The 27,299-nt window shown below is 41.1% G+C and overlaps 1 protein-coding gene across 3 annotated transcripts in view; it reads left to right on the top strand.

Annotated features, from left to right (window-relative positions):
* The window catches only part of TAFA4 (TAFA chemokine like family member 4), a 71,053-nt gene that overhangs the window by 27,139 nt on the left and 16,615 nt on the right, over positions 1 to 27,299 (top strand). For 2 of the 3 annotated variants that reach the window (XM_068202214.1, XM_068202217.1), the window contains exon 3: positions 2,172 to 2,287. In XM_068202214.1, the coding sequence (XP_068058315.1) occupies positions 2,172 to 2,287 (116 nt within the window). Of the gene's footprint in view, positions 1 to 378; positions 630 to 2,171; positions 2,288 to 27,299 lie in introns of those variants that run through there. The other variant, XM_068202215.1, reaches the window with a different exon arrangement.

Below are 27,299 nucleotides of genomic sequence, written 5' to 3'. Positions count from 1 at the left end.
ACAGAAGGATGGCACTGGAAGCTGAGCAGATGATGACACTCTATTCATGAGCTGCAACCTGTGTGTTTCTCACTGAGACGCCAAGAAAACTAAGGTGAAATTCAGCTCTCTCCTAACAACAACAACAACAACAACAACAACAAAAAGGTTCAGTCACCTGGGAAAGACTTGGATGACCAAAATCTGAAATGGTACACTGATTGTAGAACTTACCAGGCCGTTTTCTTAGGATAATACTGGACCAACAGCAATAGTGACATTTCTGCTGTTTTCACAGTGACTCAATCCCATTAGCTGCAGTGACATTATGTGGTTCAGCTGCATGCAAGAGGTGAATTTGGTTCAGCCACTCTGAATTAGCCTGGGAGAGCTCCAGGAGAGGGTACTTATAGGGTGGGTGAGGAGCAGTGATGTCTTTATCTTCTGGCCTTGATTCATGCTCATGGAAGTCTCCCGTATACAGCTGTAAAAGGCCATCAGGGTGTTTGTTCCTGTGTACAGCTTGGAAACATATTGGGGTCAAAACAGAGCATCTTCTTAAAGCCAGAAAAGGTACCCTCTTGCCAAATCAGTGCTTAAAGTGTGGCTTCTTTACATATAATTTTCATTCTCTGAAATCTGTAGAGATGGTGAGCTGTTTTTTTTTTTTTTTTCAATATTAATGTAATTTTTAAAAAAAATGTAGACTGAAGGTGCTGGAGTTTGCACCACTGTATTTCTTTCTACAGTGTAAACCAGAATTTGTTGCTAAAATATATTTACATGCAGCAGGCTTCTGGTCTCTTAATTTTTGATATTAATAAGTACGTTTTTTATTTGTTTGGGCTTTATCAACATTTGTAATTAGAGAAAAAATATTGTTCTGCAAAGTGTGAAAAGGGAAATTGTGTGAGCAATTTAAAGTGAGAAAACATGGCCTCTGTTTTGGTTCATTGGTAGATATTTATCAAATTTAAACAACATCCAAGTGTGTCACCTGGTTGTGACAGTAGGGCTGTTTAAGTCATGTGTTGCTTGTGATTTCTTTTTTTAAATTTGTCTCTTGAGCACTTGAACATTGGATTAGCTGAAAAGTCTTAGAACTTTTTTAGAAAATACTTGGAAGACTAAGAACTGGACTCTGCAGAGGAAAAGCAGTTCCCAAAGGACATTTTGGTGCAAATAAACTCGTGATAGGCTTGCCCAAATCCCAGCGTGCTGATTAACTGCAGACTAAGGGCACTGCCATGAAAACAGTATTTGGTTCAATTTATGCAAATCTATAAAATGTCTCTAATTAATTTGATGTATTCCTGCTTGCAGAATTTGCTGAAATTGTGGAACACAGTATCTAAGGGTTCAAGTACACAATGCCCATTTATGTATCATGCAAGCAATAAATCATCATAACTCAGTTTAAAAAGATGATTAGATTCCCTTTCTATATGATGAATGGCATAACATAAGCCATTGAGGGATTTAATTGTAGATATTTGCAGAAAAATTATGGAGGATTTGGGATCTTAGTTGTAGGAATAACATGAATAAGAGTAACAACACCTTCTTTAGAGCAAATATTTTCTGAAATGCAGTTTCCAATGCCCTGACAGAGAAGTGAGTCCTTGCATGTTTGACTGAGGTGCTGCTGCTTCATGAGTGTTTTACCCTCAGCAGATTAGCTGATCTTCAGGAAATCTCCCAAATATTGTGTGTTTGGGAGACCCAGCCAAGTCCTGTGCATGGCTACAGGGGAGTTGGAAGCTTTAGTAAATATGTCCTGAGAAGTGTTAAGTAAAAATGACTTTTTTTCTGCTACTGGGGGAGATGCAGTTCAAAAACAGTAGTACAACTCATAAATATGTATGTTTAAATTTGAATGTGGGTGGGTCTTAATAAAAGACAAAAAACCCCCATCCCTTATCTCAGATTCATAGAACTGTATTGCACTCATAATGTGTTATTATAAACATGTGTCTGTGGGCAATGTGATGTGTGCTAGACATTGCTTCTAATTACAAAATGTCCTTAACAAAGAATTGATCTCAACCAAGTAATAAATATGATTTTGTGAGTGTTTGCCTTGCAATAAGCCACATTAGTTATTCGTCTAGCTTTTCCTTCCCCACATCGTTTTTATGTTATTCCCTACTCGCATTGTTCTTTCACTCAACTGCTTCCTTTTCTGCCTCCAGGATGAGATTCTGTGCCAAATCAATGCTTCTGTCTGACTGGCTCTTTCTGGTCTATGTGTTAATGGTCTGCTGTAAATTGTTGTCCGCCTCTAGTCACCATCCCCGGGGGCACACAGGTAGGAGCTTTTAAACTCATTATGTGCTACTGAGACCAATTAATACCACTTGCAGCATGTTAGACCCCACTTTCTAGCAATGGATAATTGATGAGGCTGTTGACAGCATGTTATAATCAGTGCAATAGGTTAAAAATACACCACCAACAAGGAAAAAAAATGAGTTATTGTAAATTTTCATGGCTTTTCTCTAGTTATTTATGTACTGAAGCTTGCCAGGGGGTTTTTGGAGTGACTTCATGACTGCTAGGACTTGGCATTTGTTTGTGTCATTTTGCTTTATCCTTATCCAAAAACATTCTGAGATGTATCTGTATCTTCACCCTCTTAATCCTGTTGTTATCAACTGACTTTACAGCAGTATCATTTGCTCTGGTGGACAATAAATCGAAGCCCTCAGACTCATGTTAGCCACTTCTTTCACTGACTGACACAAATTCTGACCTGTGCTTAGATCAGCCTCTGATACGTTCCTTCTTTTCCTAACTGACATTTAAGGGGATGCACAATTGTAGTAGGGAAATATCTAGCAGGCACGATGTGTTATCATATTATAAATGCCAGAAAAAGCTCAGAACAAGCTGGATTGACTTCCAGCCTGGATCTTTGTAGCAACATCTCTGGTAGGATTATCTAGGCATCAGCTTGAAAGCAGAAAAAGATGTGCCAGTGCTAATGCCAAGGTATAAAATGGGATAGCTGAGCTAAGACTGTGCCACCTTTGATCCCACTAGAGAGAGAGGTAAGGTGACAAAACACCCCCTGTCAGCGGTGCTTTTCGGGAGAGGTCAAAAGTCTGGCTGCAAACCCCACAATGGTTCTGTTGTCAGCTTCACGCTGGCTTGGGGATATCTGCAAGTGTTACTCTCTGTGATATGACACTGCTCTTAAATCAGGTGTTACTGCTCAAATCAAAGAGGCAATGTTCTTAGCTCTGAGCCAGGCTTTTGTGGGTCCAGGTCTAATGTTGGCATCCACTCCGCCCAGGGCTGGGAAGTGAGGATGCATTCGGTAGAGGCTCCATCCTCCAGAAGAGACAAACTATTGATCTCTTTCCTGGCTGCTTCCAGTGGTTGTCTAGGCAGGAGCTGAAGGCTCCTCCTGAGCTCACCAAAATATCTTCAGAACTGGCAAGCGGGACTGACAGACCTGCACAAAGCTGCTGTGTTTCTGAGAGATACAAAACCTCCTCCTTACCTTCCCCCATCACCAGTTCTGCTTCCCCTGGCTGTGCAGCACTTGTGTTTGCTGTAAAATACAGCCAAGTTTATGGAGAGTAACTGCATTGTGAGGCAAAAGCCTGAGGAGTGATCCCAGTGAATGCAGTGGTGGAGGATGCCCCGTAATGCCACTTTGTTCTGGGAATTAGTTGTATCCCTTCCATGAGGAAGGGGGTCTGTGCACAATCACAAGTTAAAAGCAGAGCATTTCAGAGCTGGCTCTACAGAAAAACCTGGAGAAGAGCCTTCTGCAGCTTTTGTTATTTGGGGAGTGGTCTTGTCAGAAGAAATATTATTGTCCTTTCAAGATGCACTTTGCCGGAGTACCTAAGGGAAATACCTGTAATAAGGCAGCAGTGATCTTGTGTTGTGGGTTTGTATGATGAACACAGTGTATTCTGTAAATCATGACCATATTTTTTACATAGAATTTCAGAATGCTTGAGAGCATACCATAAATTGACACCAGGAGTTCTTTCCACCCTGTCAAAGAGGTACCACAAAAACAGTCAAGTTGCTTGACTTTAAGCCCATTTGTGTGCTCTGATTTCTCTGATGAGCTAAAAGAAGGTTCTGCTCCTCATCAATAGCTTGGTCCAACTGTGGAGCTGGTTTTCAAATGGACACCCTTGAAGCTGGAGCCTTCATGTACATTTTTTAGACTATGGAGTCCTGTTCTTCCCCAAATGTGATTTTCCCTCCTTTGTACACTGAAGTGACCCCCATCCCACTTTGATTCCATGTGGTAGATGAAGCAGTGATTCCATTTTTGATTCTCCAGCTCCCTGCATCTGACCCTTGGCACCACAGAGGGTTTAGGGGTCTGTCCTCGAGGGGCCTGTGTTTCCCAGCCTCATCTTATCTTTGTTGCCTGACACAACCCATAGATGTACTTTCTAGTGGATAATCAAATATCTGAGGGAATTTATTATGTGAGCAAGGTGCTGCCTTGTTCATCAGGAAAACAAATAATTCAGAGCTTTTAGCAGAGCCTGTTTTGTGGAAAGCAAATAATTAGCCTCATTTATTTCATACAAATTAACATGTTCTTGGGGAGCAATGGAGATACAGTTTTTGCAGTCAATAGGCAGCATTCCCATTTTTCAAAGTAAAATGTCCTGAATCACATTAGAGGGATGAATCCAAGCCTTGGGTTCAGCAAAGGCTTTGTCCTTTAGGTCCAGCAGCTGTCCCCTGGCAGGTACCTGCTGAGCTGGGAGGCATGAGGGGCCCAGCCTGGGATGCTTTGAGAGGAGCTGGTTTTTAAGAACAGGTTGTGTCTGCTCCTGACAATCAGTGTGCTTCAAGTGATGTACTTGACATCATCAGCACCTTTAAATAAATGTGTACTCACTACAGCTAAGAAACTTTATTAACTAAGAGCAGACAAGAGAATTTAAGATGGAAAGTGGGAATCGACTTCTTCTTTTCTAAATACTGCCATTTTAAAGGAGCCTAGTCTGGGAAAAGACAATTACTGACCTAGGTCATGCTAGATGGTGCCTGAAAAAATGACATTTGTCAGCTGTCTGCCCTATTCAAGCAGGCACAGAGACTGGATCTTATGGACCCAACGGCCATCCTGCTCCTGAAAAGTGGGAGAGAATGGCATTGAGAAATCCTTTCCACAATGGAGGCCTCTTCCCTGCAATGAAGTGTAAGACAGACCTGGTTCTTTCTTTTGCTCTGTGAAATATTAATCACAAATATCTCCTGAAATACCTGTCAAAGGAGAGGTCAATCCTGCAAGCCAATCCTGCCTTGCTTTGGAGCAGTTTGGATCTTGAATCCAGCTTGGAGGCTGCAGCCTGTTTTCATTGGAACAATAATTGCCCGGACTGACAGAGGCAAAAGGCAGAGGAGGAATTTTCCTTCTCATCACCATTAGATCATTGAAGATGCTGCTTGTGCAGATTATTTTAGCAGCCCCCTTGTATATCTGTGTGGAGAAGAAACATGAGAATGTTCATCTGACTTTGTTGCTGTGTGAAGAGTTTGTTTTTTGCCCTGACAATAACTAAGGGAAGCATAAGCACCAATTTTACTCTTTTTTTTTTTTTTTTAATGGGCAGTATTCCAGGTTCTTGAGTACCTAATACCAATATAATGATCAATTCCATGCTGTGCTGGATGAAGGAACATACATTTAGTACCAGAAAAGGTTTGTTTCCACCTCACTGCTCTAAGTCACAAATGAAGAAGCATTGAAAAGGCATTTTGTCGGGTCAGCTCATGTGAGGGCTGGCCCTGCAGACCCTGGGCTGGCACAGCCAGCTGAGCAGTCTCTGCCATGAATTACTGGTGCAGCCTGGCTTTTTTGAGACTGTTTTACGTGATGATGCTCGCCTGCAATGCTTCCAGCTTTGCTGAAGGGTCTGAATTTTTGGGCAGAACGTTCCACATCAACTGCAGTTTTCAACAACTTTAAGGACTTCTTTTCTCTGCTTTCAAGGCTTTATGGACAGACTTTGTTCCCACTGGAGTCAGAGGAAAAATTCTTTACTTACACAGGCTCCAGGATTTGATCTCCTTAAAGGAGAGCTGAAAAATGCAGCTTTATATTAGAAATACTGCTGCTTTCAAGAAAACAGGGAAAACCCATGCTGCTTGTTCTCCCTTTATTTTGGGGCTGGAGCATCGTTTTTATTAGATGGATTCCTGTTTCCACCAGAGGGCCCTGCAAGGCTGTGGAACGGGCTCCAGCACCGGCTTCCTCCTGATTTAAATCCCAGCTCTGCATTTTGCTAACTAGAATTATGAGTCCTTTGTATTTCCACGGGTCAGACATGGTTACTGCACAATAAACTTTAGCCCTTTGTTCTATTTAACTCCTTTTATGTCTTAATGTTTTATTCAGTGTGCTATTTATGTGGTTTATTACCCAGCTTCTAAATATGGGGTAGCTACAATATACAACCCTGGCTGTAATCTCTTCAAGTAATAAGGTAGGGAAAGCAATTCACTTGAGAAATAGGTTCCCTTTAAGACAAAAAGGAGCAGAATTCTCTGTGTGAAGTTTGCTGGTGTACTTATTTTTGAGGAGAAAAAAAGCATAAGAAATATTTATTTTCCTTTTAAATTTTTTTTCCTTAAATAACAATGACAGCTTTTGATATATATGACAGACTTTGACCGTGACTTCAAATTAGATGCATAGCTATGTTACCATTAAGTAACAATTCAGTGTTTATTTATTTTTTTTAATAGGGTAAAGTGTAGCTTCTGGTGTCATTTTCCAAGAATGCACACTTTTAACTGTGTGGAATGTGATTGCATATGAAAAGATTTGTGTATTCGTGGGAGCTGAGGGGTGGGAAGGGGAGAATTACAAACTAGTAAATGTGCAGGTTGATGCATCAAATGTCATTGTTTCAAAAGGGGGTGTGGAAATTCTGTAATAAAAAGGAGAGAGTCTCATTTAATACAAATGGTCAAGCCCAGTTTGTCAAACTGTCGAGCAGGAGACTGATACCAAGCTCTTTCCTGCAGTGAAAAAAAACCAAAGTGACCTTATTTTAAAACCATAGGGGAAAGCTTGTGAAAATATTGTCTTTATTTTATTCATTTTACATTGACACCATAATTTTTTTTACATGGCTGCCACCTGCTGTAAATTATAATCTTCACATTCCATTGACCAAAATTCTAACCAAGAAAGCTTTCTTTACACTGTGTCTTTTCTTTTAAATCTGCTTCTCCCAAACTTAGATCTGATAACAGAAAAAAATATTACATTGCAAATGGATTGTCTTATGCTAGTGTGAGACAGAAATGGTTAGATAAGTGTAAATCCACAAATAGAATGGAAAAGATCTTGTCCTTGGTCTTCACTTGAGTGAAGTGATGCAACAAAAAGCTCTGTTCTGGGTTTCCATGGAGGTCAGCGTGCTGAGTCCTTGGGAGGATGGATGCCAGAGTGATGAAGGCAAGAGATTGAGATGTAAAGGACCTGCATCGAGTTCCTTGCTCTGAAATGATTAAAAGACCTGCCTAAGATGAAGTCCTGACCCCACTGAAGTGGGAGTTTGATTCTTCTGTCATTTAGTTTCCAGCCCACTCCGGATGTGTCTCAGCAGAAAAGTTAAACTTCATAGTTATGATTTTATTAAAGTTTAAACCAGTCACTCACGGAATTCACCACTGGCAAATCACTGCCATATTGAAGGATGGAAACTGTTTTAGGGCCTGTTCTTCTATTGATCCCCATGTCTGTGCTCACTGGCTGGGCTGCATTGCCACAGCCTCCAGTTCCATTTATTGTGACAGCAGAGCCTGCCCCAAACCTAAAGTCCCATTTCAATGTTTTTGTAAGGCCTTTCATCCCAAATGGCTGGCTGCACAGACTTGAATAAATGTCCATGGAAATGGCTAGCAGTTTCTGGTGATTTAGACTGTCTGATTTTGTCTGTGCTACCTGATAGAGGGTGGTTCAGAGGCTGCCTAGGGCGGGCTGACTCTCCATGGTGGCTTTCATTTGCCCACCTGGCTGTGGGTGGGTACAAAATATTCACCTTGTATTTAAGAGCAGGAAATCTGTTGTCATCCTTGGCTGTAGCATCCAACGTGCCCCACCTGTGCCTGGTCCACTCACACTCCAAGGAGTGCCCAGCTCTGCTCTCGTGCCAAGCATGGTGCTCTCCCCTCCAGAAAGCTGCCCGTCGACTTTAACCTTTAAAGTTTGTGGTGTTGATGTTCCTGCTTTCAAGGACATCTTTGAGCAAGCACTTCTTCTTGGAAACCAGAAGATGTTTAATTAATAATGGAAGAACCTGGAGAAGGCATTTTTTTAAAAACATTTAAGTGTTTTGTTGGCAGAGCACCTCGGGATTGCTGCTGGTAGCCCTTTGCTGCAGCTGTTTTTCAGTGTTTGGCAGCATTCTTGCATTCCTTCAGGAGAGTGACAACTGATAGCAGACAATGGATTCTAAATCAGGAGATTAAAGATGTCTTGTAGGCTTCAGCAGGGTAATCTCTCCTCATCACACTGGAGATGGAAGCTACACCTGACATTCATTATCTTCCAGGGTGGCAATCTTTAACAATACCTCCAGAAATGCCAGAAGTTATGAGTGAAAAATTCTAGGATCAACAGTCCTGTTGCTTACTGATTGGTCTGCCTTTATTTATTTCCTTTCTTTATTTCCACCTATTTTTTCTCCTTATGGATATCATACCTATGCCTTGCAGTCCATGAATGGTCACTAGTCTTCTGATTTATCTTGTTATTTTGAGAAATAATGACCAGGCAAGCGTGAGACAAGATTTCTCTTAGCTTTATTTCCTTCTTGCATCCTCCTGATACCAGTTCTGTTTTATACCTGTGTTTCCTTTGAGTAGCATCTTAAGATGCAGTGAATATTTTGGAATAAGCAGATTTCTTTTGATGTCTTTTTTTGCACAAACAGACACAAATTAAATGGGGTGGAATGGCAGGCTCTGTGTTTAGCAGGCCTGGAGTGTGTTAACAGCTGTTTGTAAGGTGCTGCATCACGTTGGCTGGTTTTGCCTGATAGCAAAAACAAAATTGTGATTGTAAAGCAAAAATTAAAATGTACCAAAGTAGTCTTTAGGGTTCATTTTATTTTCAGGTTGGATGTAAAACCTTATAGTATCTTTTGTACTGTGTATATCCCATCTTCTACAGCTTCCTTTCTTTTCTCAGGACATTTCCTTCTTCATAACAGGAAATAAGGCTGATGGAGAGCAGGCACTGACCTTCCTTTGTGGTGTCCCTGGATTGTCTCTGAAAGGGACACCAAATCTCTCCTGACTTGCCATGTTGAGGAGCTGCCCTTTTCAGAGGACATCAAACAGGAAGGTCTTAAGACTGTGTGTCAGCACTGACACTTGTTACCAAGTTTTCTCAGATTTGTCTTTAGAAAACATAATTGATTGAAAATATTAAAATCAAGTCAGAATATAACTTGAGAAAAGAGCATCTGATGTCAGTTGGCTTAACTCTCCCCAGCAACATGAGTGTCTGGCATGAATTGTGGCTATGCTAATGATTTCTGTCCATTTCAGCAGCTGCCGGTATTCTTCCAGATGGAAAAAATAAAGCAAAACCAAAAAAAAAAAAAAAAACAAAAAAACCACCCCAAACCAAAACTAAGTCAACTGAATTTCTCATCTGAAACAGTTTGAATGGAGAAAGAGGTCCTTGCTGCTCTCTACATGCACTCTATTAGAGTTAGTACTGTTGTGTCACTGAGGAAAAAAATGTAGCTGATAATTTTATTTTCTATGTTTCTAAATGCATATTTTTACAAGAAAGTCTGATTGCCCTGCAAGGATTGTCACTTGCTTGGTTGGGTGTCCAATTCTGTTGTCTGTTTGTAGGAATGGCTAATGACAATAGACTTTAATAATTTACTTGCATGGAGTTAATTTTTCAGCCTTTGTTCCTCTTCCAAGGTTTCAGAAATATGGAGACAATATAATGGGTTTTATTATCAGCCCTATGTTCAGTGTTGTCTGAATTATATAGAAAAAAGCAAGAGTTTGATATTTCATTCAGAAATGCTGTGATAGATGGGCTATTTTTCTCCCCTCACCACACACTATTTTTAATATTTTATTTGGAAATACAAAAGACCCCACAACTTTGTGTTGACATTCTTTAGAAATTGAGTAAAATTGCTGCCCTCAGCAAAATGCAATTTACTGCAAGGGATGCCACAGTCCCCAAACGAGGAGCCAAGATAATTAGTGTGCAACTGACAAATAAGTCTGCTATGCTAATGTAATGAAACATCCCTTTATCAGGCTGCATCACATGATATTTTGTGCCAAGCCAGAGAGAAAAGAGAGTTTACTCTGAAAACATGTCCTCTTCTGGGGCAACTAATCTAATTCAGCAGTGACTTGAAAGAATTTTCCTGACCCTTCCTGGTATCAAGGGATTTGGATTGACTGAATTCTGGATCAAACCCAAAACCTGAGTAGGGTTTTTTGCAAAATCATTTCCATTTTTCTTTTGGCTGTAGCCAGAACAGCATCAAAGCAGCATTAGAAAGAACTATGGCTGCAGAAGGACCAGTTATTCAGGGAATAAAGGTAATTCAGCATTTTTTCTGTTTTCTCTCCAAAAACGAGAAGAGTGCTTGCCCCAAATTCTGCAGCCTAAATAAGCAGCGATCTCTCCTCTGGCAGCCAAATCAAAGCCATGTAGGGTGTTTGTCAGCAACATGACTTGCTTTACAAAGGAAGTGTGATTATTCTCATTTAAGAGATGGGGGATGGAACACTTGTGTGCATGGTGAACACTTGCATGTCTTGGGAGCCAACAGGTCTCAGGTGCAGAACCGAGCCAGGCGTCAGGTTTAGGTTATCCTGCCTGGGACTTGGTGGCTGGGCTGTGATTTATGTGAACAACACACTGAAATACCATCACTGCACTGTGCTGGCCAGCACAGGTACCACCTGTCAGAGCTGGCAAGTGACTGGGGAGCTCCTTCCCAAACTTATTTCCAGCATTTCTCAGTCCAGAGTCTGTTAGCTGAATTGGTCAAAAGGCACTGCAAAGAAAGGACGCTTATTCTTATTTACTAGGTTTTGCTCACTATATTTTTTTGGTGAAATATGACATGACCTTTCAGTCTGAGATCTGTTAGATGATAAATATTATCAGCAGGGTCATTCCTTGACCAAGGGAAAACTGCCTGTTGTGCAATGATGAATTCAGTCAGGGAACAAGCAGAGGAAAGATGTCTGCTTTGTGGCAGCCTCAGCAGATGGTTGTACTGAGAGGATATTGCTAATTGCCACTGCTCTTATATTAGCATGGTGATTAGGGACTGGTTTGCTACTTGGCTGTGGGGATGGGGAGAGAAGAAATGGGGTCCTTCTGTCTCAGGTGAGTGAGGTGAGATGTAAAGGACACACCTTGTGTACCCACTGGCTGACCCTCGTTTCATGCAGAGTGAAGCACAGGTGACACCAAGGTTCCTGGAGCTGAGGGGCAATATGTACTGGCCTCAAGCAGAGAAGGGATCAGTGATGTTATAACACACTGTAAATAAAGCATTAAACAAAGTAATTCTGAATATAAAAAGGAATTGGTATGAAAATCACAAGGATAAACACTGTGCTTCAGTAGGACTGTGTGTAAAAATCTAATTGCAAAGTGCTCTCTGGGGCAATGAGAGTTACTTAGTCTTTTTTGCATAAATTTGATGACTTAAGCTATCTGCTTTGTGAATGGACTGCATGATAGAGTGAACAGGATGTGAGTCTTCCAGGAAGAAGAAAGGCAGAAATCCCTTTCAGTGGAGACAGGATCTCATGATGTCATTGAGCACTTGATAGGCCAATTGAAATTGAAAAATCACATTTAGATTTCTGAATGATGAAATCAGAGGGAGATAAATGGGTCTGCACTGATGATTACATGACCTCTTGGCCAGAATCAAATAATATATTGTACATTTTCAGTTAAGCCTGTGGTCCTGTATCCAAACAAGTGCTAAAGTTCAAAATGCATTTGAGCAGTAACATGGTAGAAATGTGCAAAGCTGAGTTTATTCTTCATGTTAGGTGCTGTGCAAATCTTGTTTATAGGGATGTGTGAATTACCAGGGCTTTAATGCCCCAGTTAAGTTTTTTTAACAGGTAAATGGATTTATTGTGTTTTGGTATAGTGGCAAATCAAGGCTATCTCTTTACCGACAGAACACAACTATCCTAAATGAGTCCTCCTGAAGTTATGTACTGGGAGTGTCCTGGGCTGGGTGTCTTGCTCAGATAGAGCTGAACTGGACACATGGCAGCAAATCAAAGCAGATACCCTTGCAGATTCTCTGTAAAAGCAGATTGGTGCCTGGTGCAATGTACAGCCTGTAATCACAGGGCAGCCCTGGCTTTTGCCTGAGACTCCAGTAGAGTGATTTTTGTAGCATTCAGGACTTTCTGGAGAGTGGAGGAGTTCTGGTTGTGCCCCTGCTTTTCTGGGAGGTTGACTGTACAGGGAGGACAACGTGTCAGGCTTTCAAACTGTTACAAAAACCACAAGATAACCAAACCAGGTGAAATGTGGATTATGATTCTCCCATTCTGCCAGTGGTGTGGTTGAATATCAGGTACTACTAAGAGTTTATCAGTTGCAGTTCACCTGTTTCCCCCCATACACCAAAAATCAAGCATCAGCCCCTTCTTTGTTGACTGCCACACCACTGCCAATCTTTGGGAGAATTCTGTATAGTGGGATTTAAAGAGGAGTTAAATTAAAAGTGGAAAAACGATCACTTTATGGTTTTTTGTAGCAATTTGACAGGAAATATGAAGGTATGAAAAGTACAGAGACTGACACTTGTTTCTTTGTCTCAGCAGCATCTCAGAGTCTCACAAAGCAGAGTACTGATTGTGCAGCTAAACTGCTGGGGAAAGCTTTGTCTTTTCCTCTTTCCTGGTCCCAAGCCAGCCAACTTTTCCCCTGCTTCCTTCTCATTCTCCTTGATTTGGAGGAGTTTGTGCTATTGATGTCTTGTTGTAGTCTCCTATTGGCATCAGAAATTAATCTTCTTCATAAATCGCTCTGTAGATGGTACCCTAACAATTTGTGTTGGCTTTCAATTGTTGTCACTGTCTCTGCTTCATCATCCACAAATAATGATGTTGATAATGAAAATGTTATGCTATCATTTACAAATTCTTAGCCCGTCTGTTATCTTTGAGGAGATGATAAGTAGATAGCAGAATATCAAAGTCTCATTTTGCTCTACATGTATTCTGAGCTTCCAAGTACTGAAACAGGACAGATACAGGCTTTTAAAGTTAGATTTAACAAGATATTTAGATACCTATCACAGCAGATTAACAGCCAGTAGGATTTTTCAAGGGAGCTTATACAAGGTATGTGCTGAACCTCCATTTTAAATGCAATGAAATTCTAGATCTGAAGACTTGGAATTTGTGCTGGTGTAAGATAGATGAGATCCTGCACGTGACAAAGCTGTGTCACCATTCCTCTCTCAGCTCCAGCACCTCAAACCAGCTGAAGAGCTGCGGGGTCGAAGTGGATCGAGTCCACGAAGTGATTTTTCAGGCAGCACCAGGAGCAAGTCCAGGCAGGAGGCGCCTCTTTTGTCCTCCTGCAGAAGGAGCAGACTCTTACAAAGGCTTCTTCTTCATGCCTGCTTTATTTTACTTTCCCTGCAAACCTCAGCCTTGCTGGGCATTGCCACGAGGTGCAGAAGGAGCATCCCTGTGCCCGTGGCTCGTTCTCCATCCTCTGCTCGGTCCCTGTGCTGAGCCCCGCTGGATGGCAGCAGCGCGACAGCCGCAGGGTCTGGCTGAGCAGTGCCACGCTCCCACTTGGAGCGCATTCTCCCAGATTTCCACGGGATTTTCTCCCTCCTTAATCTCTTATTGGCCTCTGTGTGTCCAGGAGAGGCGCAGCTCGGTCTTCGGTTCGCTCAGTGTCCAAGCCCGTGTGCTGCTGTTGCCGATTTTCCAAGAGCAGGGGCAGGCGGCGAGAAGGGGACGTGTCCCTGGAGTGGTCCTGCAGCCAGGACCAGCCCAGCCCGCTGCTTCTCAGGCAGATCTGCACCTGGGAAGGGAAATGAAATTCAGCCTGAGCGTTTCCTTCCCAAGTTTTATTAGGCTGTATCAGCAGCAATTAAAACAGGCAGGTATTTACTGCCTGGTAGCGCTGACAAATAATTTAATTTTGCACTGCTTAAAAAATGATCCTCATCTTAGCAGGCTTTGTAATTAGGTTTGACCTTAAGCAGCCCCACATTCCTCATGTTAGTATCCTCATGTTAGCAGCAATATCTGAATTTCAGAGTCTATTTAAAATGTAAATTATGTTTCTTAAAATTTGTAGCAACATCTCGTATAGCATCAAGATGTTTAGCATTTATGTTATAAAGGTACATAATAACTAAATGTTTCATAACCAGATGTCATGATTTTATGCTGAGTGCTCAGACCTGCAATACTTTATATGTGTGCTAGTATTTAAATGAGATCCAACTCAGCTCCAAGGCTAACAACCTAGTAGGATGAAAGTGTGGGCAGTTCACCTCAGTGTCACTGCTGGATTTTTTAGCTATTCGTGTGTGGACTCTGTACTGTGAGAGAAAATATCTTGCTGTCAGCTACAGTATTTACTAATTAGCCAAGAACAATTTAAAGAAATGCATTGACTCTCAACATTTAGTTTCAGGAGACCAGATGTTAAAAACTAAAAAGCTTTGTTTTGTTGATTGAAGTTCAGGCTCTACCTAGATACCCAAAATATTACTATAATTTGAATTCTAATTTGTGTGGGACTTTCTCATGTTGAAGAGAGACCCTTGTTTGTACAAATCTCTATTTTAGATCACACCTGCTTTCTTTGGAGGTGGTTTTAAGTTTAAGAGAAAATGCTTGTGTTTACTAGGGTGTGAAAATGGCATTAAGTGGTTGCAGTAAGGATAGTGCTGTTTGTTGCAAGCAGGAAATATGAGATCAGAACAGACTATTTCCCTAGAACAGCAGTGCTATAAATGCTGAATTATTAACATTAAATCCACAGTATTTCCTTTTGGATATGTAGAAGAGACTTAATCCCAGCCACAGGTCTTTATGATGATTTTAGGCAAGAATATGGAGACAAGTGAGGAAAATTGCTGTTTGGAAAAAAAAATGCAAGCTTGGAGCTGGTATAGACATGACCTCTGTTATAGCCCTTCATCTTGGAATGAAACAAGATTTTGGCAACTTGTTCACCTCCTTCTGAACTTGCTTGCAGATACAGTGACACAAAACTGTTTCAAACTTATCAACACCAGCACTGCCTGAATGCATTATCTGATGCTGCACTATGGAAATTGGGGCTGTTTGATTTACATGACTCTCCCAGCTGTTGGATTTATCTGGTTGGCTTAAAAGCCGAAAGGAAAAATTGCTTTGAAGGAGAATTTTTTAAAAGTAAAGAGGTCCCTTAGCTTGGGTTAATTGTGCCATCCAGGGAAGACATTTCATTAGCATTATTAATCTAGGTCTGTGACTGGCCCTGTGGGAGAGTGCTGTGCATGCTCCAGGTGACAGAAGATGGAATATCCATGAGGAGGACAGAACAGCTCTAGCTGACAGACACATAAAATAATCCATATGGAACTGGGGAGTTTGAGGGAACTTTGGAAGTTTTAAGGGCACAGCCTATAAGTGCACTGGGATTTAGTCCTGTACATTCATTATGAAATGATACAGTTTAATCAAGTGATGATTTATGCACTTGTAACAGTGGTCTAGACAGGCTGCTGTGAAGTTTATCCTGATGCTGGTGTCTTGTTCCAAGTGTTGGGATTGGCTGCAGGTGATAAGAACAATACTTTGTTTCTGTCCTAAGCAAGTGACTTCTTCTCTTTAGTTCGTTACATTTCAATTTGCTCTTATTATGATATTTGTTGATCCAGCAGTCCAGCATGTTCTGAATTAATTATGAAATACCTCAGAGTAAATGGATCTGGGACTGCTGCAGAGAGCAGGAGATTTCTGTGGTTTGCTAAGTTTAGTGAGACTGTGTATTTCACAATGCTTTCCTAAAGGGGAACCATGTACTCACCTTGGATTTCAAACACTTCTTAGCCCTGAAGGACTGAAAGTTCTAAAGGAGCAGGAGAGATGATATTTTACAGTGCCTCCACCTGTCACTGACTCCCCAGTAATTTTTGAGAGTGCTGGGCCAGCAGAGGCTGTGCCAGTGCAGACTGTGACCCAAACGCCGGGGTCCATCCCTCCCAGCACAGCCTGTGCTGTTCTCAGGTGTGAGCTTCCAGCTCACACTTGGTTTCTGTTCCACTAGGTTTTGATTATTAGATACCATCCCTTTGAGATGGTATCTAATAATCAATGCATTAGATATCGTCAGCAAATGCTGAACAGGAAAGGTCATTGTTTTCAGTGTTCCCTTAAGACTCTTCTGAAAATCCCACCAGGAAAGTCTCTTATTAGTCACATTTGTTACATGAACAACGTCATTCCTCATCCTCAAATGACAGGGAAACGCCAATAGTAGCCCACCTTTAATTTCTTTAATGTTGTTTTGTGTTCATGACAAAGATATAAAATATGTTTAGCAGGATTCCATTAATAACTGCAAGTTGAGAATAGAATAATGATGGAAAGCAACTAGTTAGCCAGATCATATAACTGCAATGCTTTGTAGTGCCAGGAAGGACTTGCACCAGGTTGCTTGCAGAGTTGCTGTTTTAAACCTTCTTGAAACCTGGAAGGTGTGTAATTTGAGAACTTTGATGGATTTCTTTATATAATAGTTCTAAGAAGCCTTGCCCCCAGTGACCTAATTATGTCACCTGCATGCTGCACAACTTTGTACTTGGGCAAGACTGCCACGGGCATGTGTGCTTTGCACTGAAATTTTCTTAAAATTGGGCTTCATCTTTTCTTCCCCCCTCTTCCAGTACAAGCTGCTTGACTTTAACATTTTACCTTAGGTTGGATGCTCCACTGTTGTTTTTTTTTTTTTTTTCCTTGGGGTTTTGCTTATGTTTTGGTTGTGTGTGTTTTTGGGTTTTTTCCCCTTTTTTTTTTTTTTTTTTTTCCAAAAGGCCAAGGATGCAATGATAGAACTAATTTGTATTTTTAATCTGTACCTTGTAATTAGAGCTAGGAGGGGCTGGAGGGAGATGCCAAATGAGTAAGAACTTTTCCTTTAAAATCTCTCCAGGCACATAACTGAGTTTTGGGAGTGCTTTAATGGAAAGCACTAATGAAATTCCTGCAGAAAAGGAAAAATAAGCCAACAAAATTAAGACTTAAGCCTGCTATTTTTATTCAGGACTGGGGTTAAAAAAGACTCTGGTACCCCCTGGGCTCACTGTCAGATAAAACATTTGAATCACTAATTATTATATTCATTTTGTGTGGATGAGTTTCTGCCCCATTGATTTCCCCAGTACTGAGATTTTTAGGTGATTGAATATGATTTTGATGTTACTTGGAGGTTTGGCATTGTTTTACCTCAGCTTTGTTTGAAAACTAGGCTGTTATTACTGTGAGATCAGTAATTTTCATGAAGTTTTGTTTTTCTAGAGGGCAAAGCTCCAATGCACAATCCCCAGCCTTTTTAAATCTTGGGAACTGAATAGCTGTGGAATTGTGAAGTTTTAAAAATACCTCACCTTTCACTCAAGCAGAGTAATGAATTAGAAACAAAACACAGTCATGGTTATAACCTCCAGGAGGGTGCTGGTGGTCAGAAAGGGTGGAGGTGGCAGAGCAGGTCTCTTGTGAAGCTGGAATAGGTGGTTTCCATCCTTTTGGGTGGGATTCTGCCAATAGATCTCCAATGGTAGAGCAGCACAGAGCTTTGTGCATGGATCTGCTGATAGGATTGCTCTAGCACAGAGGATTCTTTGTTTCTAGGAAACACATATGCAAATTTTTCTTTCTATGTTCTCTTCTGAGTGCATGTGACTCCATTAGCCCAGTGAACTCCAATGCCTTCCTTCTGCCAGCTGATCCTCTAAGGGTCCCCTGACTTCTGCTCTCAGTGGCTTTTCTCCTTATTCTGTAACATCCTTTATTTAAAAATACCAGTTTATAGAATCACAATGATGGCTCTGAGCATTTCTCTGAAGGACAGACATTGCAGAGCTAAGCCATGTTGTTCATTGGCACGTTAGGCTGTGCATGGGATGGATGCTTTTTCATTCCATGTGCAAGAAGGAACATAAGCCTCAGCTTGTGCTGGCATTCCCAAGGACAAATGAGAACAGATGTTGAACAAGATTTCTTTTGATAACGAAGAGACCCAGTTAAAATGAAACTTGGGCCTTTTACTTATGCAAGACTAGCTTTTAGTCTTCCTGTAGAAGAGATATCCAGGTGAATACGCTGGGTCTTAGCTGGCATTGCTTAAAACTGGATTATTGCCTCTCTTCCTTGGTGAGGGCCATGGATAGTTGACTTTCCCTCATGTCCTTCTTTTTGTAAGCAAAGCTGGCTTTTTCTCCATACTATTTAGTACCTATCCTCTATCACTTGAGTTTTCTAGGGTGGTTGGTGTTATTTTTTTGTTTTCTGTGGCTTAGTGAAGGCAGTTTTCTCTCCTGTTGTACCTCGAGGACCAGGCTGAAGATACAGGTGAAGTATCATCCATCGTCTGAAGAAAAGACCACTAGCTATCAGGATTTGTGAACTGGAGAGTAAATGATGGCGATTTTTATATTTCCAAAACTGAATTTTGGAAATGAGCAATATCCCCCAACATCCACGGCGTTCTTGGCTATACCTCTAACTTAAGTATATTAGTTTTCCAAGGGATGCAAATAAAATTAATGGGCCTGCCTTTGTTTATGGGCTGTGTCTCCATGCAGGCACAGCCCTGGTGCAAACACTCCCATCCTGGTGTTAGCAGGCAGCTGTAAACCTCTATTCCTTATGGCTCCCTTGTAGCTCCGTGCTCTGATGCAGCTCAGCATGCAGATTTTTGAGTAAGGAGAGGCAATAGTTTTCAACATAAACAAGTCCACTGGGTCACATTAACCTCCTTCAGTCTCTGTGTTAAATAATTAAAATAAACTAGGTAATGTTTAACTATATGTATTTAGAGGCTTTCTGGAGGAGCTTATTAGTTCAATATTCTAACACTGTGTCTTAAACCTTCCCGAGCTCCAGGATCCCTTATTAAATATTTAGTGCATATTGCTTAAAAAGTCAAGATTTGCTTTATTTCTTAGAAGAAATGTCTATTCTAAAAACTCGCTCAGCCTTTAAAACACGGGCCATCTATAAATACTACTTTTCTCAAGTTGTCATTTCTTGCCAGCAAGGAGTATTTTTCATTTGTACCAATCTTAATAGCACCCCAAGAATTAATACTTGCAGGAGGCTCTGCAGTGCATCCTTGCTGTATTCTGTAGAACCACCTCAAATACCTTTTTAAGCAATTCATTTGACAGCAGCTCCTTTGGATAGAAAGAAGATGTGTGTCAGCTGCTGACTGTGCTTCAGAGACATCAATATTTCTCCTCTTCTGCTTCTAAAACTGTCAAAATGAAATTAGTTAATTGGTGGGTACTTGAGTGTAGTTGCTGTGGGATAGTAATTATTGGTGACAAGAGCTGCTGGATGTGCACTAATACAGTACAGCAAAACCTAAAATTTGGAAATGTAAGGCATTATCCTGCACTGCTATTATATGACTAGTCGTTTTGCCACAGTCTGACTTGCTAGAGATTCAAACCTTCAAGTTCAAGGACTTCTTGCCAGGAGAGAGAAGGTTTTGCTTTGTGCAGAGCAGAGTTTTATAGGAATTGCCACATAGCTAAGCAACAGCAGCTTAGTGGATTAAAATAGCATCAGTGATATCTCCAGTCTCTGGAGTAATGAGTTCTAAGCAAGGCAAAGACCTCCAGGAAGGGATTTTGTTTCTGTGGAGTCTCTATCAGATGTTAGTGAATAATAAACAAATAACAAATTGTTTCACTGAGTCCATTCTCATTTTGGCTAATTGCCTCTCTTGGTTCAGTACTTCTGAAGACAAGACACAAACCATGTTGCATTTACCTTTACACCCAGGTCTGATTGCTTACTGAAAGCAACAAATCCTGTGTTTTCTCTCTGCCTCTAGCTAGAAATGGTCACTGCCTGCTCCAGGATTGTCTCTCAGTACTTTAATTAATCATTTTCCATGTTGTTGTGTGGTCTGAGGTGTCAGCTGAGAGAAAAGGGTCCCTGCTCAGCCCCCATGAAAGCAGCACCTTCCAGTGTGAAGGTATCTGAGGAAACCATTTACAGAATCCTGCAAACAAAGCTCTTTTCCACTTCTAACAGACTCCCCAGAGATGGTCTGTGTGCCCTAAAACATGAACTACCCACTAATGCACCCCTATACAGATGCTTAAAATCACTCAGAAGCTGACAAAGGCTAATGTGTTGGACTGGCAGCATGCTGGATCTCTAACACAGAATCTATTCATCCTGGTAATTTCCATCCACCTCTCATATGAAACTCACCTGTGCTTTAAGCTGGGAATCATGATCAGTCACAGCTCTGCTCTCATAATGCTAGGAAGGAGAAGTATGAGGTGAGAAACTCTTTTAAAGGGGGTAGTTCCAATTTTGACAAGGTGTTTCATGCACAAATATGTCTGTTTCTTCACTTGCAGTATTTTCAGCTTTAATGGGGTCTGCATTAACAGATTTTTCTTCTCTACTGACTGGAATTTTTTCTGAAATTTGATGGGCATGTAAAAAGTTAACTAAAAAAAATATTCCTTCTGGTTTGAACTGACAGGAGTGTTAGAAGAAATAGAAATCTATTCTCTCTCACCCAACTTCAGTGCTTTTTGAATAACAATATATCACTGAAGTTCCTGATGAAATGTCAATGATTTTAAAGAAATAAAAGGGGAAATGAGTTATGATTTTCAAAAGACTGCACCTTTTAATCTTAGAGAGCAAAATGCATTCCTGAAGGAGAAATAATGCTGTTTTTTTTCCTAGACCATTGCAAATAGATGTCAGGTTTGTTGCCAAATAACATGTCTGATTTCATGTCTAATAGTTAGTGGAATTTAATGAGTACAAACTGAAAAGTGGAATGGTTCTCAGTAGGAAGGGAGCTCAGTTCTTCTTTTGACACACCCTGCTGTTCAGTTGCTTGTAAAAGATATCCACAGGTGGCAATTCAGTGCTCTCAGTGCCTTGTCTGTGTGAAAGAATAAATGTGAAGCCAGGGCACACTGGGAACAAATCCACCCTGGCTCAGGCTCAATAGGTTTCAAGAGGAGTGAAAAAGGGCAGCCTTTTAACTAAAGGAGGGTGTTGGTGGTCTGAGATTTTACTATTGATATTTCAGGTACTCGATATTTGAGGTAATTATACCAAAAACTTATGTAAGGAGTGAAATTTATGCTAAATTCAGTGGTTCAGTCCTTCAGGTGCCCCACTGCTGCAGTCAGTTTGGAAGACATACTTTAAAACTCTTTTCTGGAAATCGTTTGCCAGCTGGCTCCACCAGAACACTGTACTGTGGGCTCTGTGGAGAGACAGCAGAGAAATCCTTGTGACAGCTGAAGGGGGCTAAGAGAGAGATGGAGAGAGACTAATTTACAAGGGCTTGTAGTGACAAAGACAAGGGGCAATGGCTTCAAACTGGAAGAGAGCAGCTTTAGATGGGATATTGGGAAGAAATTCTTGACTCTGGGGGTGGCTGCCCAAAGAAACTGTGGCTGCTCCATCCTTGGGAGTGTCCAGGGCCAGACTGGATGGGGCTTGGAGCACCCTGGTCTAGAGAAAGGAGTCCCTGCCCATGGCAGACAGGTTGGAACTGATTTTCCAGGTCCCTTCTAATCCAAGCCTATCTATGATTTGATGATTTTATGATTATCACACTTTCCTTCCACTGTCCCATCCACCACCAGTGCAGAATGTTTGGCTCAGGGACTCTCATGTGGTTGTTCCCTTCCTTGGAGTTATCCTGGTACCTGGGGGAATCACATCTTGGAGATTGTTCAGTTGTCCAGCTCTTGCCTCTAGGATGTGTAAGAGTTAAGAGTCTCTGAGGAACAGGTGATGCTGAAATGTGCAATTTACTCACCCCATGTGAAACTGGGGGTGCTGGCAATGGATGTGGTTTCTGGGGCTTTCCTGCTTTTTTACCTACTTCAGGTAAAAGCAGGACACTCTAAGTGAAGTGTCAGATGTTTTTAATATGTGAAGGTCTAATTCTCTCTGGTGCTGAGCCTTGTAAACCAGTGCTTGGTAGAACTTGGAGTTAGGATCACTCTATACACGGCCAGGACAAATTATGAGCATGTTTATTGTCAGCTCATTGGTCTGGTTTGCTGTGTAGTTTTGAATTGTGATTAAAGATAAATCATCATTTTGCAGCCTCACAGAACATGGAGTGCTTGGAACAGAATAGTGAGAAACCTGTTTTCTTGGTTGTAAGTGAGCTCTTCTGGGGTTTTGTTGCTGAAGATGGATCCCTTCTCAGCTAAGGCTACTTTCAAAGTGTACATATTTATGATAACCTCAGGCCATCTGCCACTGATTTCAGAATGAGTTAAAATATTCATTCTAGATGTGTCCTGCCTTATCACAGCCACTGATTCACAGTGGAATGTGTCTTTTGCTGTATTTTCTTGTTTTAAACCCAACAAGCTTTTTATACTCATTTTAGAATCCTTTAAGTCTTCCATGTTTTTTGTCTCTCCCTTAACCTTTGCCCAAAAATAAAGGGGAAATTTTACCTTAGATTCTGTACTGCCATTTTTGCATTCTCAGAAGCAATTTGTTGGAGACTGCAATTAAAATTATTACATATTTCACCTGTAGTTCAGGAGTAAAAAGTAAATGACTTTGTTAGAAGTATTTAAACAGAAATCTTGCAGGCACTTAATCACGTATGAACTAATGAAAGACTTTTGAAAAGCTGTTTCTATTTCTGCATTGTTATGTTGAATACCACCATGCCTGTTCCCTAACAATAATTTTTTTTAATATTTGCTAAGCAAAACTCATATTTTTATTAAACGCAGAAATGTAGGCATTTTTACATTACAGGACTCAGACTATTTCATTAAAGAAAAGTCATGGCAGTTCAAGTGGGTGAGTTATTTTCCTAGAACGTTCTGTTTCCAAGGTAGAGTTAAACTGGGCTAGCCAGCACTATCAGTGTGCTGACAATTGAGTTCTCTCCAGGTAAGTGGTAGTGCAGAAACCAACCTGTTAATTATATTGTTTAATCTCAGCTGGTCAGGTTTGCATGCTCAGAAGGTGGATAGTCACTATAAAGAAAGCCTTGTAATTTCTTGTGCTCGAAAGAGGCGCTTGCAAATAATTACGAGATGCAATCACATAAGATCAGGAAGCCTTGATGGATTGGTAATGAGATACAGAGCCTTTCACCTCAAGGTTGTCCCTAAGCCAGATCTGCCTGCTGCTGTTGGGAAGTGCCCTCAGACAGGTGCTTGGTTTGCAGTGAGCTGCAGCTCTCAGGGCTGTTGATAAGTACAAATTCACTGAAGAAAAATTGCCGTGCCTGTGGTTTTCTCTCTGGCTGTCTCCTTCCCTCTTATCCAGATAGGAGACAGAATTTCTGCAGTTTTCTTGGATTGTGCTGACTGAGGGAGATTAATGTGATTCTGGGCAGGTTCCTGCTGCTGGGAGCTGCCTGCTGGGCAGTGATGATGCTGCTGGACACGAGTGCTCTGGCATGGGCACTGGAGGGAGTCCAGCAGCAGGAGGCAGGACAGCAGCTCATGTTTAAAGCAGAGCCTACTAGTAGTTCACATTTAAAGGCTCACAGAACAGTGTGAGGGAGGCAGTCCAACCCCACACAGCATCCCGAGAAGCTTTGAAAATAACAGGAGTTGAGCAGGTGTGAATGGAAGGGAAGTCTCTTTGCATGGGCTATCCAGCAAGTGTGCTGTACACGGCTGTGTGGCACTAATGCAGCTCTCACTGTCTCCTGCTGCTGGGATTCACTACAGATTAAACTGACCTTTTCTTGGCTTCTCAGGACCTTCAAGCAAGGGCTCTTGCAGAGGAATGTGCCTTTATGGAGCTGCTGCTGCTCTGTAGGAACAACTATTGCAAACAATGGCTGCTTCCCACCCTGTCCCTGCTGAGGCACTGAGTTGAAGGAAGTATCAAAAGGACACTGAATATTATCTCAGTATCCATGGATTTTCAAAGCTATCTACTATTCTGACAATTTATATTGCAAGGCAATGTGTGTTTTGAGATCAAGAAAAGCCAACCACCCTGTCAGAAACTGTTTTCTAGTGAGTTAAAGTCAACACAATTTTTAAGGGTAGAAAACCTCCCCATAAACTGTGGGTTGAGAAGAAACCTGGTAATAGTTTCCCCTTTTTCATACGCTGACTTCAAGAGGAAAACCCAGCTGCTTTATTTAGAGTACCATCCTTGTGGAAAGAGTGAAACTAATGACAACTGTGCCAGGTCACCTCTAACTTTCTCAGACAGGAGATGGTGGAGCATTGCTGTTAAAGTCAATGGCTCTTGGGGGAGCCTCACCAGCACTGCAGAAGGTAATGACATGTCCTCTCCTGCCACCTATGGCTGCTCCATTATCCTTGAAAGCAGACATGAAATTTGCACAGCTTTAACAGGAACATCTGCTTCTCTCCCTTGGTTGTTCCTTCACATCTGCAGCGGTGGTGACAGGGCACGTGTTCTTCTTCATTCACCCTCGTTGCTCTGACCTTTCCTGTGGCTCATTGTTTATGCTCTGTCTCCTTAATGACTATTCTAATTCATCTCTGCATTTGCTGATAGTCTTATTAGGGCCAAGGGAAAATTCCCCAGGTGAGGAAGCCTGTTGTTTTCTGGTAAGAATGCAACTTTGTCAAATCTGACAAGCTGGTTGGGATACTTTCAAGGGACCATTCCACTACATTGTTTCTGCAACTTGCCCAGTTGTGACAAGTGTTCCTGCTAAAAAGAGCAATCTCTCTCTTCTGTGGTAAATGAAGTAAATCTCCTTTTCAGACTTACCTGCATGATTTGCTTTTTTCTGGCCAACATCTAGAAAAATATCCGTGTGTCTTCCTGCTACTTAAACATCTAATTACTGTTATTTCAAATAGATTTCATTGCCAACATAAGAATGGGACATTTAAAAGCCCTTGGGAATTTGAGACTTTCCCTTCAATTCTAACTCCTTTGAGCTTCTAATCCAAATATGCTTTGTCAAGTGTCCTGGAGCTAAGCCGGTGTCTGTCTGGTTTCCTACAGGCACAGGGAAATGCTATTATTGCATCTGCTGCATCACAAAAGAAATGTGCTCAGTTACTGGGGGGCAAATTTCCATCTCATGGTCAAAAACCCTCTTCCTAATGCAATAATCTGCAAGAATCAGGAGTTCTCTTAGTCCTTTGAGGGATGGCAGTGAGGATTGGATTTGATTCAAGGATCAAACTCTTGGACTTTCACCCAGAGTTGAGATCTCTTTCTGTTGAAGCTGTGACATGGAGTTGGGGAGGCTTTTGATGCTACTCTCCAGTTTGTTCCTGTAGTACATATTACAGGATATGGTGGCTTCTATACCATTATAAAGTTATGTTTAACTTTTCACTTTAAGCTGAATGGCTTAGTTAAAATGGAAAATCTACCTAATTGTTGTCAAGGACTGTCAATTTTAATAAGAATGGAATAAGAGCTGGATTCCTGGGTGCTTGGAATGGGATGCGTGGAACAAAAAAATAATGCTTTAACTGATAGTTTGTTCATTTCTGAGAAGGGTCTGTTAACACTCTGTCTTTACTGATTCGAGCAGCCTTTTTGTAGTAATTCACATTTTAAGCCTGGGTGAAATGTCTTTATTGTTGCTAGTTGCCAAGTGAAAAAAGCTAAATTTATGTAGAACTAGCTGTACACTGACTTCAAAATCAACTTTTTTGCTGCATAAAATAATAGGGTTAATAATATAAATGGCATGGAGGAAATTAGGTGAGAGATCAGCACAGTTTGTGTGTTGTGGCAGCACCCACTTGTGCATGCCCAGTTACTGAGCAGAGATCTTTATTTTTGCCTCTTTGAACTGCACCCTTCTGGGATTTTCTTGGGTTACGGCCTGTATTTGGAATGTTAAAATTTTAGTCTTGCACCTTTATTCTTAGGTAAAGGAGATTAGAAAGTGAAAGTTGAGAGGCTCAAGAGAGCTGCAGAATCTTGAAAAGAAAAAGAAGTATTAACAGTGATGCTTTGACAGAGAGTCGTCAGTATAAAATAGGAAATGTACAGACCCTGACAACTTCTGAATCCTGACCTTTAAATTATTATTCTGTTATTAGCAGTGTAAATTAGGATCAGGAGTTTAAATGTGGGCCTATGGGAAGCAGTTACCAGGTTGGTTCTCACTTTATTTCATTGTGATTATATTTCACTGTGTGTCTGTTACAGTGCAGCATGAAGTGGTGGGCAGTCTGCAGTGAGGTTTTGTTTTTGTGCGACAAAACCCCCCATGTTTCAACAGTGCTGACTAAAAAAATATCTGTTGACATTCTGGAAACCTCACTTATGCTTTGCACTTCTGGATCTAGCAGTTAAACCAACTTAATATCAATTAACTGTTCAGCCAGGTTGGATAGAGTCTGTACATGCTGAAACCGCTTGGAAGTCCTCATGCCACTCAGACTTAAAAATGCATTTGTTCAATTTAGTTTTATGACCTGTTATTGCTTAACTGGCAGCTGGATCTTATATTTGGACTGCTGTGATGCTTTCCCTGTCTATTCCATCGGGTAAACCCAAGGTAATCATTACAGCTATATAAAACCTGATATAAAATGAGACAAACTTTGAAAATAATTCATCAGTGGTGATCAAGACACAGGGATTAAAGAGCAGCTGAGGAGCTGGTGGCCTGGTGCCCAGTGCTTTAACTGGTCTGATTGCTTGTGACATTCCTCAGAACTCCATTTGCCCGATTTGCCTATCACATGAAAACTTCATCCCGCTTCTGCAGTGAAATCTATCATTCAAATTCAGTCTTATCTGCTGGTTCTGGTTTTTGCAGAAAGCAGTTCTTCCACTGGCAACAAATGCTGCTTTATGATTTTAATAAACACAGAGCAATTAGTGGAAGCAGGGATTCACAGCCTATCTTTTAAATTAAGAATGTCTAACAGGACAACCAGAAGTGTTTCATAAACCACACCATTTAATGATAACAGTTATGTTTAGATCTTTCTGGAACAGATTGCCAAATGAAGTTTAATTAATGAATAATTATTTATTTGCCTACCTCTAACTAGTCCCATCAAAGTAATTTAAGGAGAGAAAAATACCTTTGCATTATAAAAATAAAC

Source organism: Anomalospiza imberbis, chromosome 11 (genome assembly GCF_031753505.1).
Source record: "Anomalospiza imberbis isolate Cuckoo-Finch-1a 21T00152 chromosome 11, ASM3175350v1, whole genome shotgun sequence".
Taxonomy (NCBI): domain Eukaryota; kingdom Metazoa; phylum Chordata; class Aves; order Passeriformes; family Viduidae; genus Anomalospiza; species Anomalospiza imberbis.
Note: the sequence above shows the minus strand (reverse complement) of the source record. Positions and strands in the feature narration are given on the sequence as shown.